Source organism: Bos indicus, chromosome 12 (assembly GCF_029378745.1).
Source record: "Bos indicus isolate NIAB-ARS_2022 breed Sahiwal x Tharparkar chromosome 12, NIAB-ARS_B.indTharparkar_mat_pri_1.0, whole genome shotgun sequence".
Classification (NCBI taxonomy): Eukaryota; Metazoa; Chordata; class Mammalia; order Artiodactyla; family Bovidae; genus Bos; species Bos indicus.
The window spans coordinates 36,137,920-36,156,690 of record NC_091771.1 but is presented as its reverse complement, the minus strand read 5'-3'; the positions used below and the strand labels follow the sequence as shown (position 1 = coordinate 36,156,690).

The window sequence follows — 18,771 nt, the reverse complement described above, 5'->3', positions numbered from 1 at the left end:
AAATTATTACACTGTTTCAACCTCATACTGGTAAGGATAGCTGAGAATCAGTTAAGTGAAAAAACTTTACATTTCAAAGTGTGTATTTCTCTATACGCCCCCTTCACTTAAACTAACTAGGTTTATGAACACACACATAATAAAATCCTACTTCAAAAAGAGCATTATGTTTAGGACTCAGCACTCAATAGCCAAGCCATAGCCTGATAACAATAACAGATTTTTTGCAGTTCTTGCCAGTTGGCAGAACCTGGGAAAGCTTGAAGAGTGTTTTGGTTTCTCTTAACGATTGGCTAAGGGTTCTATTCAACATACAATGTACCAGGACAATCCCCTATGCCACCACCACCAAAAACAACCAACTGAAAGAGTTACTGTGCCTCTTCAGAGGAACACTTTAGAAAAGAGGTTTTAAAGTGGGGTCCCCAGACCCAACATATGGGTATCACCTGGGAACTTGTTACAAATGCCTGCTGTTTAGCCCCACCTGAGACCTGCTGAATCAGAAACTCTGGACTAGGGCCCAGAGGTCTGTTTTACTGAACCTCCAGGTGATTCCAGTGCACACTTAGCCTGAGAGCCATCAATTCAGAGGACATCCACGACTACTGAAATTTATAGCAGGGATTTTTTCCCCCACTGTTGTATCTCAGCTCTGGAGATGGGTCCAAAATACAAGAGGACCTCTCAATACATAACTGGTGCAACAAATAAACAAATATAGTGAATTCTTAATGACAGAGCTCCCATAAACATTTTTTGTCATAAAATGATATATTCGTATTAGATACCACACCATTTATTTCTCACAACCCAGTTTGCTAAGTTTGCTAAACTGTTGGCTTCATAGTTATTCTGTTTAAAATATTCTAACCACAGGCATAAAAATGTAAATATTTTAACCACAGGCATAAAAAAAGAAAGATTATAGATTAAATAACCACTGAGCAAGTTATTATTATTTATAACACTAAAAAGGTCAGAAATTATTAAAAGAGAATCACTATGTGAAGTTGTTTAACATCTGTTTAGTACATAAAAAGTCACACTTGTAAATCTAAGCAATGTATCATATTTTATATGAATTTACATTATCTAAATTAAAACATACCTTGACAAGAAATTAACTAAAATCATCCTGGCAAAATGTACAATGAAATAAGATGGTTTGTTTATTTTTATGTATTAGATAATATGAATAATCTGCAGAAAATAATTTTTTAAACAAGCATACAAAAATAAAAATGTACATAACTTGCACAGAACACGGCAAGGATAAAACATACACAAAGCTTCATTCACAGAAGCCTGGTTCACTGACACTTCCCATAAAAGACATCAGAACTCGAAGACTATTTCTTAAAGATCCACTCACAAATATGCCATGAAACATTATAGATTCCTACAGCTTTTTATATTATTTCATATATATATATTTTACCTTAAACTGAGATGTATAACACACAATAAAAATGAACTTGATCCTGTAGTGACAATTTCAGAGCTGGAAACAAATTCCAGGTGTAAATATCAATTCTAAAACCTTCAACAACATGCCATTTAAGACATATGGTACACTTACATTATTACGGAACCAATCAACACAAGGCCCTTGTATTTAATGAGTAAATTAAAACCATTTATTTTTTATACTTTTTAAAAATATAAAGAATACGTAGAAAGAAAAATTCACGTATTCAAATTATATACACTTCATTCTACCTAATCCTAACAATTCAAGTCAATTTTTACACAGAAGTGAACTGCCTGAAACTTGACATTTTACTTAGAAGCAATACCATCTCTTTTGAAACTCATTGCTTTAATTCGGGATGACAAACTGTAATTTTAATGAAGATTTTTAAATGAACAGTCAACAAAATCTGAACAGAGGAGTTGGTAGTTACAACACTGATTTAAGCTATAATACAATATACTTGAAAAAGAATTCTTTTAAATATGCATTACAAACTCTGGCTACATTACTCTAAGAAATGTGATATTCTTCATCTAGAAAATGAAAGTTTATCATATTGAAAGTATCTCAAAACAAAAAAGTACACACTGCTAATTCCACCAGGTGAATAAAAATATACCCTAATAATAGGTTTCAACCAAAAGGAATCCTTAAAGACACTTATAATCTAAACACGATTTTATAGAAAAAGACAAAAGGTCAAATAATATTCCCAAGGTAACACAGCACTTGGACCTTTAAATATTCAGTCATGTAAGATTCAAACTTCAATCAGTAATAACATTATTCAGTAATCAAGACCCTTTGAAACAAAGACCCTTTCAAGATATTTTTTCCTATACTCAGAAGATAGTGCTATTGATTTTAAAAGAACTAATACACAATATATAATCCTGATTTTAAAGATCAGAAAACTTTTTAAAAAATCAGATTCTATAAAAATAGTGAAATTCTTCACCATTTTCCCAGAGTGACATTCTATAAATTACTTAACCACATTCAATCAGGAAACTGTATGTGTATACTTCATTATACACACTGGAGAAAACCAGTATCTTATACTACTACAGTTTCCCATTTTTAAAAATTTAGTAATGAAGGGTACTGGAAAGGAAACAATGCTCTTGAAAAATGTAAAACTACTGTCAATTTATTTAACCATTATTTGTTTACAATGAAATAACCCATACTGGGCTACATGTACCACTTAACAGATGGCCTGGCTACTTACTCTGAAGTAGCCCCTCCTCTGACCCCAGGAGTTCCTGTGGAGGAGCATCTAACCAACTAGGAAGGAAAAGACAGGGCAACATTTACAATGGTGAAATCTAGGAGTCAGGAATGTGCCTTATTCTTAAAAGTAAGTCTGACTTTAAAATCAGTTATGCTCTCAAATTTCACGAATATGGTTAAACATACTACTACATATTATAACAAAACTCCTAACATACCAAAAAACCCACATTTAAGTATCATACTCTTCCCTAGTAAGGTATCTTTTTCATTTCTGACTAGCACCATTTGACACTAAATATCAAAAATTTTAGAGGTTTAAACACACATTTATCACATTCTTCCACAAACCATCTCCATTCAATCACACATTTATGTACTTTCTCTCATTCATAACCTAATTTGTAATTATAAACCCACCCCCAAATCATTAATGTGACTATTAACCATTCACTGTGACATTTAGCAATTATTATAGAGTTTACATGTAACACCAACTTTCTGAAACTTGTATGTTTGACAGGTACATTTCTGAATAAAATGTGATAGCATAATTCAATTAGGTATTTGAGAAACAAAATCCAATTCAGATACTGTCATTGTTGATCATCTCTGGTTCTATTAAATGGCAATTCTAGGTAAAACAAATATTTTTCCCATGTTACTGATATTGTAGGATTCAAAACAAATATTTAATATCTTCCAATGAATGCTCAGCACTGATTTTAAGCATAAAAATCTAAAAACTCAAAATAACAAATTGAGCTTTATGAAATACAAGTTAACCAATAGCTTTTTAAAGACAGAATCAAGTCAAGAAGAAAATGAATACATTCATTCTCAAAATAAAAACGGAGAAATTAACAAAATACATCACTAAAATAAAACAATTAGGAAAATGGATATTCATTTTATTTTGTGCATATTAATAACAGCATATGAAACCTAAATCATGCAGACTTTAAATGTTTCAAATCATTACACAAAAAGAAACATAATACTGTGATGTTATACTACTAATATTGTTTCATATTATCTTTTTAAGAAAAGAATTATGGGAGCATGGATGACAAAATCACATTTATTTAGAAAAGCTAATACTATTCTTTATTTTTATATCTACAAGTTTTAAGCAAATTGCATTCAAATGTTTTCCTTGGCATACTTTTCCACAAGAAAAAATAATGACTGAGCCACAAAGTTGTTTAACTGGACAAAAACACTAAAAACTTGAGTAACTAGGAGTTCACAGATGCTCCACTTGACTCACTCAGAAGCTGTTTCCAGGGTAAACTTGGTAAGAACTGGAACAAGGACTTTCTCGATGAAGGGAAAAAGCTGTGTAGAGCTCTGTTCTTGGAGCCAGAATGAGCCGGACACTAGAATGTTCAGATTAGGGCATCTCTTTGTGCAATGGTTTCAAATGTTCTTGAGTGAATCGTACGGAATTTCACAGCCTTGGCCAAAGCTAGCTTGGTATTAACATCAAGGACAAAGTTTCTCCCAATTTTAATTCAGTTTTGAAGCAAAATACAATACTAAAAATTACCTAAAGATTTTAAGAATAAAAATACAGATGACAGGAAAGGTATATTCAGGTGCAGCAGATATCACTTAAAAATTATAGCTGATGTTAAAACTCCCCACGCTGCAATTAATGTCACAAACATTACAAATTACACACCCCTTGCCAACTCACATTCACAGAAAATGTGATGAGAATAGTCTATTATTTTACAATCTCCTTATCGTGTTTTCAAAGATTTGCCAAAAACAATAGAATGCTGCCAATTTTGGAAAATAACTACATCCATATTGTTGTGTCTAAAAAAATAGAACATAAAATAGTACATAAGAAAAATTTGATACAAAAGCATGCATCTCAAGCATGCCTTATAGTCAATTGCTTTTATGCAATCTTAAGTAACCAAACTTTTTTCAAAGGATGCCTTCCAGCAAAAATGGGTATTACCATGCCTGGGTAATATTTACACACTGCTCACTTTTTTAAAACACATTCTTCTTCAGAAAAATGCTAAAAGCATGGTATAGTAACACACTGAAATGTTATGTGAGAAGTAACTGTGCTACAACCAATGCCTGATGCCTTAGATTTGTGGCTTAAATACATGATTCCTCAAATGTAATTTTAAATTAAACATGGCTAACATACAAAATTTTTAATGAGAACTGTTTTAGAATAAAAATCCTAATGTGATGTTTCTCCATACTACTGAAAATCAATCTTCAAAACATAATTGATAGGAAAGAGATCTAATCTGATTGCTGTAACACTCACCACATGAACCATATTTCTCGGAGACAAGCACACCTCGCCTGTCTGACTGCAGAGAGACTCCTGAACATTCATAGCCCTGCAGAGTCAGGCTACCTTGAACATTTCTGGAAACAAACATGCTCAAGAAGTGCCCAATTTCTTTTAAATACCACAGCAAATTCCCAACTAACATCCTAGCTAATGCTATTTATTGTTTGATTTTAAAGAAAATTTAAAGAGTAAGATCTAGATATTGACACCAAATAAATAAAAGCCGGTAAGATTAAAAATAGATATTTTATAAGCAAAAGAGATTTGCCTTCAAACATTTTTTTTCAAGATTCAAAAGATTTATTTGGAAAACTCGGCACAAGACAAAGATATCCTTAATATTCCTCCTGAGAATATCTGAATATTCAGAATCTGTATGAAATGTAGACAGCAACTCTGATTTCACAGGACATCAATGGTGCATACAGGTGTAATCCCCACACCCGCCCTCCCCCACTTGCTACTCTGTCTGCCCCTTACTGACATCAGTTTTCACTAAGCTCCTATTTCAGGGCAACTTGCACAAATGAAAATCATTGTCATTTGTAAATGGCTGGGGTTAGTTAAAGCAATCCAAGTATTACCGTTACAGCAAAGTTTAATAAAACTGTAAGAGAATACCACTAATAACAGTTTAAAATTATCCAAGATGATTTCTTTATTGAGATTAACTACACAAAATTCACAGTACTGTGGCATACTTATATTTAGCTAAAGTCACAAACACATTTGAACATTCACAATGATGAGTATCATCATTACCATTCTAATCTACAAAGCTTATGAATAAAGAAAAATACAAAAACTTCAAGTATTTAAAAAAAAATTTAAAGTCTAAATACAATAACAATAAAACTTTTCTTCTAGGTAACAGGTAAAAGTTATTTTTCTCCTCTAAACAGTCATGAACGAAAGACTGTTTAGTATCTACGACGCTTGTTAGGGCCTTCAAAGTTGGCCCCTTGGCTCCCTCTACCAAAACCACCAGGACCACCACTAACAGGACCTACGCCACTCATCGGTGCTTGAGGGGTTTCAGAACCTGTTCTACTACCCATAGGTGATCCCATCTGAGACGGTGGTCCTTGCGGAAATCTATCATTGTGCTAGAATACCACATAACAAATGTGAAGTCCATTTGGAACACGCCAAATATAAGTGACAAGAAAAATTGGCACAATCCCAAGTGGTGGTGTCATGAAGTTCAGCAGAAAGTCCAGCAGAATCAGGATCACACATAGAAGGAAGAAAGGAGCAATTTAATTAGTTACTATGTTTTAAAAATAAAAAATAAAAGAAGCATCTGAATGAAGAGTTACATTTTGCTAATGCTATGCCCCAATTTCATGAAAAACGAACTGATTTTACAAAGTGAATGCCATCTTAAACTTAGTTATTATTTTACTGTTCTCTCTTTTTATTTGTATTTATTTTTCGCTTGGCCATGCTGTATGTGGCTTGTGGGACCTTAGTTCCCTGACCAGGGAATGAACCCAGGATCACAGCAGTGAAACCACACAGTCCTAAATACAGACTGCCAGGGAACTCCCTCTCTTTCATTAAAGTTTATACTGCATGTAACAGTTCAATTAATAAACGTACTGTGTTTTAAAAATCAGAGACAAAACTGGGGAGCAGCATCACATTGTTTGAAGAAGTACTGGGTTGGCCAAAAAAGTTCATTCAGGTTTTTCTGTGCCATCTTATGGAAAAACTCCAACCAACTTTTTGGCCAACACAGTAAATATTATAAAAATTTCAACAGTAATGCATTTAACATAGAAAGTATAAATAAACACAGTTATAATTTCAGCATGAAAACTTTCAAGGAAGGTGCTTTTCTGTAAAGACTATTACTGGGGAAATAGTTTTTAGAAGTCAACAAAAGGCAGAATTAAACACGAATTATGTATTCTGAAAAACTTCACAGTAATAACTACATATCATAATTGCAAAGGTTGAACAGAACTCCCTATAAGCAGTAGTAAAATACCACTGTGAAAAAGACTAAGAGGGACATTTAAATAAATGTTACCATTTCTGTGTGAGGTAGGTAAAAGCAGACCAGTTACTTTTACTAAGTCTCTGCTGATTACATGCTACAAAAAACTTTAACCAAAGTATTTTTACAAGTTTTTACTAGCTCTCAGACACTTTACTACGAAATAAGCCTCCACTGAAGGACACAGGTACACTGATCAGTATGTAACACCGGATCTGATCACAGTCAGTATTATGTTACTTCCTCGGTATCTGTGTAGATACTCATTTAAAAAGCCTGTTGGCATATCCAGTTTGTCCAAATTCTTAAAGGACTATATTTAAAGTAAATAAAACTTAAAATAGAATAGTGCATCCATCGGTTCTAAGACCCATATTCACTGCTTGTGTCTCTGAGATCAAGAGGGTTTAGAGCTGATGGCAGGTCTGAGTCTTAACAGCAATACCTTCTCTTTCTCAGCAGTAATGGTATCTTCTATTCCAGAACTGAGCTTCCTTTCCCAAATACACAGTCAACTAATTTCCCCTTTCTTAATGTTACTTAGGACAACCATTAACAAAAACCAAATAAGAAAATGTTTTACCAATATAAAGTCTCATTTAAATAGTGACAGACTTTAAGGGAAAAGAAAATGGTATGAGTCTTGTCACTGATACTTAAAATATGAAGTACAACTGAAAAACATTTTTATAATATGTAACCCAGGCAAAGATATCTTCACACTCTCAAACCAAGATATGAAATTGCCTAAATTTAGTAGTAAATGTAACTGAAATTTCTAAGTCTATTTAGTGAGAATGCAATATCAATATGTTTAAAATATACTTTAAAACTTTAATGAAAATTTTTTTACAGTTAATTCTCTGAAATTACTCATAAGTGATTTTTTTTTAAAAAGACAGAAAACTGTGTTTTCATACATATTGGGGCTTCGTACCTCACCAAAGGTAAGGAATTCAGAGGAAAAGAACACAATCACAAAATACTAGAATGTACGCTGAATGGTGGTAAGAGGTGTATACAAATGAAAATCACTGTAAAATGACTGTAATTAACATATACATCTGCCATACACTCATATACAAAAGCATGCCGTGGATCATAATCCTAACTCTTGAGATAATAAAAAATTGCCTCTCATAAATCAACATCTAAGTTCATAATATTATCTTTTCTTCATTGGACACTGATCTTTACTGACAAAACAAATGATGCCAAATTATGTTAAGTGTGAAGTTACCTTTGGGGCAGAAGTAAATACTACTGATATAATCACAATAATGCGCATGATACATTACCACTGCTCCATTATCTGGCATCATTGGAGTTCCCATATTTGCAGCTCCTTCTGGCCCCATGGCAGGACCAGGACCCATTGGCGGGCCAGGAATAGTTCCTCTGTTGTTCATATTCATACCCATCATTGCAGGAGGACCTTGGTTACCAGCAGGTGCTGGGCTAAACGCATCTACGCAAAACAATCTATACTTAGAGCTGTCCTATCTTAGTTGAGTAAACATTTAAAATTTAACAATACTTAGGCAATCTATATAACAAGAATATTATCAAAATCATTTTACTTCCTTAAGAATGGAACACTCAATTATTGACTCTGATAGAGCACTACATTTGCTAAACAAATGTACATATAACAAATGAGAAAACTATCAATTATTTTATGTCTGAGACTATCAAAGCTTGAAAAGTTTTCTTTAAAACATCAGTATTATTTGCTGCAGTCGGCTTTTTAACCTAATTAATACTCCCTTATGAGTGAAGAAAGTATGACATCTCTCTATCAGTTTAAATTAACAGCAAAGGATTAGCACTTACAAAACCACTTAATTTTCTTATAGTCATGACTAAAAATACTGGCATGTAAACTATATTAAATTGTGATGGAAGAAACCACACCCTCATATATAGGTATATATGTGTGTGTATATGTATATATAGTGTAGGTATGTGTGTGTGTGTACATTATATATATACATATATACATACATATATAACACCCCACTCCAGTACTCTTGCCTGGAAAATCCCACGGGCAGAGGAGCCTGGTAGGCTGCAGTCCATGGGGTGGCTATGAGTCGGACACGAACTGAGCGACTTCACTTTCACTTTTCACTTTCATGCATTGGAGAAGGAGATAGCAGCCCACTCCAGTGTTCTTGCCTGGAGAATCCCAGGGACGGGGGAGCCTGGTGGGCTGCCGTCTCTGGGGTCACACAGAGTTGGGACACGACTGAAGCGACTTAGCAGCAGCAGCATATACATAAAGTTGACTGTAAACAAACTGACTTTTACATAGTTACTGAAGGCCTCCCAAAATTACAGGAGGTACTTGTTAACTTTATATAGAAATATACAATAGAAACAAACTAAAAAATTGAAATGATTCATCATGACAAAACTTTTTTCTAAAAGCAAATGCAACCAAATACAGATAAAATATTGATACAGCTATTTGAATTTTTTTTGAAATACTGAATAAAGAAATTCTGGAAATGAGAACAATCGGATACCTCAAATTTTTTTTTCACCAAGACATCCATCCACCTGCCTCATGTTAACTACAATAATGTTTAAGCTGTAATACAACATTTATAATGACTTCAAATACATTTTTAGGTATCCTCTTGTAACTTTTTAAACTTTTAAACTAGTTATACTTGTTTATTATTAAAAATTCATGACAAAGACTGAATTTTCTTCTAGTATTAGCTAATTTCATGACATTCAGAACTCAATTTCTCAAAAACACATTATAATAGGAGTGGAACTTGTCATTCAAATTCACAATTCAGTATCCAATGAAGCTCAACTTTGCACAAGGCCCAGTACAGGAGCAGCTGAGGGAGGAAGTCTGACTTCCTGTTGTCCTGGCAACATACTCTGTGGCTCCTTCTGAACCCAATCCCCAGACCCCAGCCACTTCCTGGAAAGGAAGTAGTTCCTTAATCCCAAAAAGTTCTCACTAGTAAATCTACACTTGAACTACCCAACAATGTTTCTATTCCCTTAGGATAGCTACAAATAAAATTTTTTACTGCTGCTGCTGCTAAGTCACTTCAGTCGTGTCGGACTCTATGCGACCCCATAGACCTCGGACTCTATGCGACCCCATAGACGGCAGCCCACCAGGCTCCCCCGTCCCTGGGATTCTCCAGGCAAGAACACTGGAGTGGCTTGCCATTTCCTTCTCCTAAACTTCTACAACTTTTCCCACAAGCAAAATGATTAAGGGCAGAGGCATGATCCAGGAGGAATCCTACCTCAACTTTCCCCAAAAAGAACAGATCAAGGATTAGGGTTTTGTTTTTTTTTTCTTTTAATTAAACATAATTATCACACCTAACTTCTAAGATACAATATAACTATACAAGTATGTGTATAATAAAAGACAAATATTTTCAAATATCAACAGTTGAAGTACTCTTATTTTTAGTAATTATGTTCTTCTACCAGATGGCTGTAATTAGACTAAATGTAAAGATCTAATAAGGAATGTTAGAATTATCTGGTCCCCTGAAAAGCAATTTTATAAACTGTGTTCTACGTGGAGTACACCAGAAAACCTACTGTCACATATCATCTATGTAACTGGAGAGAATATGACAATTTACCAACTGAACAGTGACAATCAACTGCATGATAAAGACTTAAAAGTCATAACTCTCACTTTGAGGATAAACTCTCACTTTGAATAAAATGTAAAAAGGAGAAAATTAAATGGAGTGGATGTTAGGGGAGCTAACTAAGTGTTCAAACAAGGTTCTTTAGTGAATAAATTGCCATCAAAACTTTTAAATCTCTTAAATTCCTAACTAAATAAGAAATCTAAAGGTATATTCTCCCATTTCTTCTAATAAAGTTGCTCATCAAGTCAGACTGTTTTCATGGTCCCTAAAACATCAGAAATATTTCAAGTTTGGTTCCGATGTTAATGGACAATCTAACAATTATAGTGGCATTTCAAACAACCTCACACTGAAAATCCTTAAATCCACCTGGATTATATTATACACCAGCCCACAATTCACTCTGAAAATGATATAAACACTCAACTACTTGTACATCACTATACCCTCAACTGTACTACCTGATTTAAAACTTCTCATGTACTCTTGGTTCTCTGATTTTTTTTCATGTACCACTGTACTACAATTGTACTACACAATTAAGTTCTTTGAGTTAAGGGCCATGTTTTGTGCTTCGTCCGCATCTCAGAGATGGTCAATAACCACTTTTTTGCAGGAAAGAAAAGTGACAAAAGTAAACAGCATTTGTCTTAAATGATTTAGATTAGCTAATTGGCAAATGGCAATAAACTGGCATGGTGGGAAGTGGTCGGTCATGAAAAATGCTCGACCTACATATTAGATGCTTTCAGATTTCTTATTCCACACACCGTGCATACATTCTAAGCACAATGTGGATCTCCTCACTGGGAGTGCACTTGACGCACTGGAGTGTTCAGGTGATGTAATCCTTGCAACAATATGTACACTTGACTTATGTAGATTTAACCTCAGCTTCTGTGAAACTCTTATAAAACTTATTTATCTAAATCTCGAAGGTGTGACAGTTAAAATTTAATAAAACTTATGAAAACATTCCACTTATGTTTCTCTTAGCTTATTTACTTAGTATTGCTCCCCTGACCACCTGGGTAGACAAGCAATCAATATTAAAGTGCTACTATGAACATTTTCTTAAAAACTTCACATCAATTCTAAAGATATACATGAGCTTAAATATGTAAGACATATCTCATTTACTTGACAAGTCACACATGTCTCCAAACAGTGCATTTCTGTGTACGATACTGTGGGCTAGTGCAAAAGAAGTTAAACATTCAGTAAAATAAATAAAAATAGCTTCAAAGTTATGCAAAATGTTATGTTAAAATAGAAATATATAAAATACTCTCAAAAAGTTTAAAGACACTATAACTCAGAAGCTAGCAAAATTCCAACACCAAAAAAATTGCAGGGCATGAAGTTTGATTTTTAAAAGTACATCATTGCTGTATTATATCATGTGATGACTACAAGTTTCAGGTTGTTAATCAAAACCTGTTTACAGGTTTCTTTCGTTGCATCTATTAAAACATAATACATCTTTTAGCCTTCGAATAAACAAAATAAAATTGTTCTTCCTAGCACGTACTTTAAATATACTGATTTTTTTCTCAGTTTAATAAATGTAGGAAATTTCACCACTTACAAATGTTGGTTCCAAATTTTTGTTACTGACATACCACAAATAGCATGTATAGTTCCCTGAAAAATGACAAGTAAGTGACAGAAGCCTGTGCTTCAAATCCCTACCTCCCATGTTTATTGCTCCACGGGGACCCATATCACCCATTCTCATTTCCTGTTCTCTCTGTAAGTAAACATAGTTGTCACAGTCAACCTATCGATCTTAGGACTTAACATTTCCCATCTAAAATTAAAAAGAAAAAGATAAATTGGGACATAATGTTCCATTAAAATTTTAAATTTCCAACATCATTTACTTAATAAGAACACTGAAAAGAAACCACTCTCACAGCCTTAATTAAACATGTTACAAATGCTTAGGGCATCCAATTTATACTTCTATATATTACCAGTGAGTAATACATAAAATCTATTACATGACATTTTTAATATTATTCTTCCAAGAGATCATAGACACATGCCTAGAGTCTAGAAGAAGAAAAATCTAGTAATAACAACCAAGAAGACCAATTATTTCTCCCACCTAGGTCTCTAAAGTCTTAAAACAGAAATGACCATTACCGCTTTCACATTCAAATGTATTCAAACACACAACACAGCTGTGGGGCACTAAGCCAAAAATAAGGTTATAGACAATTTTCATTTTTGCAATATAATTCACCTTTGCATTTTTCTTCAAGTCCTCTGGCATTATTTCACCAGGTCTTTCAGATATACCATAAACCCTCCACTACATACAAGCAATTATTGAAAGCTCAACATAATATTGCTTCCTTTATCTGAATAAGAATTTTTTTAGAAACTGAAATAAAGTGTTATCACACAGTCATCAAGTTCTGAAACAAAATGCTCTTGAGGTTACCTATGACATAAAAGGCCACACAAATGTACAAAACATTTTAAGTTTCAGTACAAAAACTAGTCCTTAAAAACTCATTTACCAACAGTTACATAGAACTAACTTCAGTGAAATCTCTAGGTGAAATTACCCAACATATTGTAATTGAAATTTACACTATTATTTAATGATCTTTTCCAATACCAAACAAGTGTTACAAGTAGCAATCATAAAAAAATTCCAAGTGATGTCTAAATCTAAAAAAAGCCTAATTTTTCTATTTTCAAAAGCAGTTTTATTACAACGAGTTGGTTTTAAAATACTAGTGAAAAGTACCTATAAAGCTAGAAATGAAGGAAATAAAAAGCCTATAAACGGAGAAAAACCACTAAGCAGCAAGTCAACTGCCCATCTAACCTAATGGAGGTACCTCTAAAGCTAACCCATAAGGAAGCTACGACATGAGAAAAACACCACTTATGTAACAGTTCCATGAAGAAATGTTTCTCGTTGCCCAGAAAATCTGAATACCAAAGCTTTCTCAAAGTTAACGTTTAACTTTCCAAAAAATAAATTTGTTTCATCATAAAACATTTGACTATTAACAGATAGTATTACTGACCAGCAAGAAAGCTAGACTATTTTATAAAACTGATTACCAATGAAGTCATGTAATTCTGAAATTATAGGGAAAATATTATTCTATAATCATACTTCACACTATTATCAATAAATTAAGCCAAGCTCTCATTTCCTCAGTAGTAGAGCCTAGTGATAACGTGTGGACTCTTTCAGCAAACCCAAAATCTTTAACGTTATTATTTACAGAAGATACGTCTCACAAAGAGCTGGCTGCACTCCAGTACCAAAGTAAAATACATGGATTTTATGGTCTCAACATGTTGGAGGGAACAAAGGTTTAACTTAGGTTTTTACTTTTGATTTGCCTTAACTATGAAAGACTAGGTAGGCAATAGCTAATCACTGACAGAGAGTAATTATTAGTCTCACCGTTTGAGACTTCAATTTTCAAATCCCCCTATGTATTCCAACACCCATACTCAATGCCTGCAATTCATGGTGGGGCATCAGAGAATCCTTTTTATTGTTTAAGCCTCTTTATGATTTCAGCTTTACCTTTCACCTTCTGAAATAGTAGTGTTTAGTTTTATCATTCATAAAGTACTTTTTAAAAAAACATATTGTATTGGTCTATTTCCTTCATTAACAGAGTTTTGCAGAAAGCATATTAACATACTGAAGAGATCTATGGTTTTAAGTCAACTATTCAACAGTGGCCGAAACAGTCCCCTTTTGATGCTCTGTTATAAACTATTTCCAGTTTTAAAATATCTTTAAATGAGACAATCAGAATGTCATAACATTCTAAGGTAGCAGATCATTGGATTACAGTAACAATTCATGCTATTACACCATTTTTCACTAAAAATGCATAATTTGTTAATATTTCCCTAAAGGAAACTTCTGAGTACTATTTTACATATCTATAATCACAATATTAAGAAAAGAGATAATACAGATGACAGATCAATTTTTAACTAATTTAGAAAAAGCAAAAATTTTAGCTCCCTAGTTGTATTTTAAGGTTATTTTAACTTTCTATAAACCCATTGCTACATACTTCCAGTAAAATGCAAGAGGCAGATATAATATTTAAGGGTAGTGTTATCAGAAGAAATTAAGACAGTCCTTCTCATAACTTGATATATTGAGTATCAATAAGGAGAAATCACTTGAAGTTCACTATAACTATATACCCACCCAAAAACAATACATAAGACCCTCAACTGCTCCTGCAAATCCTTCTAATATATTTTAAATTGGAACTGATACAATAATATGTGTGATATTTTTATAATACAAATTTTAATGACATTATTACTTAACCAAAATTATTGTGGTTTAACAGGCAACAATTTATATGTAAACAAAATCTCAAAAGACTGCAGCGCTATATAAAAGGAGAAAACTAAGATGACAGTTTTAATTAATTCAACAAATCCTCACAGCAACCCTATGAAGTAAGATCGAATGTTATCCTATTTTAGAGATGATAAACCTAAGGCCCAGCATTGTTCAATAACTTATGCAGGGTCATACGTGTAGCAAAGTGATTGAGCTGACCTATAAAAATCTGCCCAAATAGAGTTCATGGAATTATCTTCTTCACATTCTTCAAGAATCTTATTAAAGACTAACAAAAAGCAATGGTTTTTAATATGTTTTTACCATATTAAGAAGGTGTTCCTTTCAATTATAAGAATTATGCATATGTATTTTTGAAAACTGGTTAGTGAAACATGCTTAAATACACAGTTGACCAAAAACAAAAGAAAAGTACAACTGATCCCAGAGCCACATTGTATCAGAGCAACAGTTCATCAACACAAAGTTCTCAAGATGTGGTTCATGGAGTGAAAAGAATCTCCCAAGACGCGCCCAAGATGTGCACGACCTCAAAGCTACTTCACAGAACACAGTTCTAACATTGTTTTATCTGGGCTTTCCACTGAGACACTCTAGGGCACGGTGCAAGAGCAATGGTAAGCAAAAATCCTAGTGTTAAGAGCACAAAGCAAGGCATCTGCACTCAATTTTTACTAGCAATCACTGTACTCTTCACATTACAATTGCAGTTAAATAACTTCAGTCACGGCTGCCTGGGCCAGAGCACCTGGAAAAGACTAAAGATTAGATTGTAAGAAAAGAAAATATAGAAGCCACATTTCAAACACCTGTACTTTATTTTCATTCGTTGTGGCTGAGTCAAGGCATATGGGATCTTAGTTCCCCAATGCAAGCGTGGAGTCTTAATCCCTGGACCACGAGGAATGTCCTTAAAGACCTGCTGTACAACATGGGTCTGAAATAGCTATCAGTTTGTTTCACAAAGCATCTCTGAATTGTGTGCAGTTACTTAGTTGAGTAGGTCAGAACCCTGTCATGAGACAGGTGAAAGGGAAAAAACCCAGTCACAGTATTTTCTCTAGCAACAAATGAGATGTGGTGATCAGGGCAAATGAAGCCTATCAAATGGGTTACATCAGTCAAAAGACAATTCTGACCGGGCTTCAGAGATGCAGCACATCAGTTTTTGAAAAAGAGGTGTCGAATTTATGTGGAAGGGAAAGCAGACTATGGCGAATATATGGATGAAAGAAATGTGAGACGACAAGCAACGACAATTACAGCTGATGTTAAATTTCTAGGTGACCAGACAAAAGACAAGGCATAGAATGCATGATTCTTCTTTGGCCATTGTGTGGTACAGTCTTACTTCCAAATCATGACAAACAGTATTTACATTGTATAAGGACAAGAATTAAGATACTTTATATTAAAAAATAATAATTTCAGCTATGAACACCTGGATGAAATAGTAAAAAGGATTAATTTTATGAACTTTCTATCTTTAGGTACATGTCTTTAATTATTCTATGCAACAAAATAGATGTCTACATTAAGCATTTCTGCTGCATTCTGAAATAGGGTGGATATTTCAAGAAAACCACTTCTGTGACTGGGCTGCAGCTGAGTAAGACATTTTCTTGGAGCAAGATTATTACTTGAGACAGCATTTGACAGACAAGCAGATTACTGACCTGTGTAATTTCTTATAAGTGGATGGTATTAAGAAATGTGACTTGTTTTAATTTTGTATAACAAAATACATTAACATTTAGATAGTAGGTGAAACTCAAGGGATCACTATTTTTCTGTTTGGTACATTACAAACTCATGCACAGGAAAACAATCCACTCAAAGATAAGGTAGACGAATGGATTCTAATGCAAAAGAGTACTTTTAAGAAACTACTGCTTGTCAAGTTTCACTGCAGTATCAAACAAGAATATTTCAATTATCTGAAAAGGTTAAAATATATATACTTGTCTCCATTTACTTATCCATGTGAAACCAGGTTTCCTTCATGCTCTTTGACCAAAAGAGCAGTTTGCAATAGGTGGAATGCAAAAGCAAATATGGGAAGCCAGCTATTTTCTTATAAAGCCCAAAATTAAAGAAATTCACAAAGGAGTAAAACAATACCACTCTTCCACTACACAAAGTCGAGCACTAGAGAAATTTGCAAAAACTGTAAAATAAGGTCCCTCTTTCCACTACAACACATTTTCTTTTAAATGTCTCTTTAAATTTTTAATATAGCATTGATATAGTGTAATTAAAACCTTTTTGGGGTCCTCAATAATTTTTAATAGCTTTTAAAAAAGGTTTGAAACCAAAAAGCTTAAGGACCACTGCTTGTAAGTTCCTGTCAGTATTTACTCATGAAAAAGTAAAGTAGCAGAAAATTTGCCCTAATGTAAATTAACTAAACCAATATACCTTAATGTAGAACTAGACATTATTTTATGGAGAATATTGACTTTTTTCCTTAATACTTAATGTGCTAAAATATGTATATGAATGCCTAGGGTTTAGGAAACAGTAAACTAAACAAAAACTGACTTTACATAATTACCAGCTGGAATAACATTCTGCAAGCAATGATATGGTGTGTTCACCCAACACAATGATCAATCTAAGTACTCGTCTGAGTGAATATAGTCCCAACAGCTACTATCCTTCTCCTTTAATCCATCAAGTCCTTTCTCGGGTATATCTCTAAAGAAATATCTAAGGATCACGATGTGCTGTTTCAGTTCCATGTCTTAATAAAGAAAATGCTAAAAATCCTGAAATAAAACTCTAGAGAAATGTATAAGTTCTGGCAAGTAGCAATATTCAACCCATCATTAAATATTCCTAGAGTTTTTCCTAAAAATAAATTCTTGTAGCACGTGGAAATGTATCTTTTCACTAGAGAAGTTTACATAACAAGAATAACTAGACTGTTAGAGAGTCAGACTTTCATTAGAGAAGACAAACTGTCAGCATCTAGAAATATTAGGGAATAAACATATTTATCAACAAGAAAGCAACAGAAATCAATTACGTAAAATATTTTTTAAAAAACAGGTATAAAGAAAAATAAAATGACAAAAAAAGGTAGGCCACTTTGCCAAGAAATTATCCACTCATTTAAAAAGCGTTATTAAAAGGTGTGCGTCAAGAAAGTAATCTTCTAATAAACTAAAATAGGAAATAAGAAATGTTCCTATTAATAGAACTCAAATAACAGCATGCAAACCTTCCAACATAACCAACAGAGAAAGGCATGGAAGACTTAACACTCTAAATTCAAGTAATAAAAAACAGCGTTTTCCAAGACATTTATATCATTCACTGCTATATGGGGAGGGGGGAAGATATTTTAACATAAGACAACTATTAAAATATAAACTATACAGTATGTTTTCTGTTCAATTCGAATGCATGCATTCCAAAGTATCTACACCCATGAGTATGGAGGAAACATTCCTCAGTTTATGACTGCCAGAGTGAACCATTAATTCACACTTCATTAGGGAACCACAAAGAAACAGTTATCAGAACACATCTATTAGAATATCCAAAATCCTTAACAGTGACAACAGGAAATGCAGGTGAGGTCGTGGAGAAACAGGAATTCTCATTCTTTGCTGGTGGGAATGCAAAACAGTATGTCCACTTTAGAAGACAATTTTAACAGGTTTTTGGTGTGTGTGTGTTTTTTTGTTTTTTTTTTTTTTAACAAAACTA

General features: G+C 33.5%; 1 protein-coding gene across 3 annotated transcripts in view; it reads right to left on the bottom strand.

Annotated features, from left to right (window-relative positions):
- PSPC1 (paraspeckle component 1) overlaps positions 1 to 18,771 on the bottom strand; it is a 79,981-nt gene that overhangs the window by 23,515 nt on the left and 37,695 nt on the right. Inside the window, exons 7-9 of one of the 3 annotated variants that reach the window (XM_019971540.2) lie at positions 12,378 to 12,435; positions 8,340 to 8,509; positions 5,673 to 6,145 (exon numbers count right to left, since the gene is read on the bottom strand). The exons of 1 other annotated variant lie outside the window; for it this stretch is intronic. In XM_019971540.2, the coding sequence (XP_019827099.1) occupies positions 5,960 to 6,145; positions 8,340 to 8,509; positions 12,378 to 12,435 (414 nt within the window). In that variant the 3' untranslated portion in view covers positions 5,673 to 5,959. Of the gene's footprint in view, positions 1 to 5,672; positions 6,146 to 8,339; positions 8,510 to 12,377; positions 12,436 to 18,771 lie in introns of those variants that run through there. One more of the 3 variants, XR_011569766.1, reaches the window with a different exon arrangement.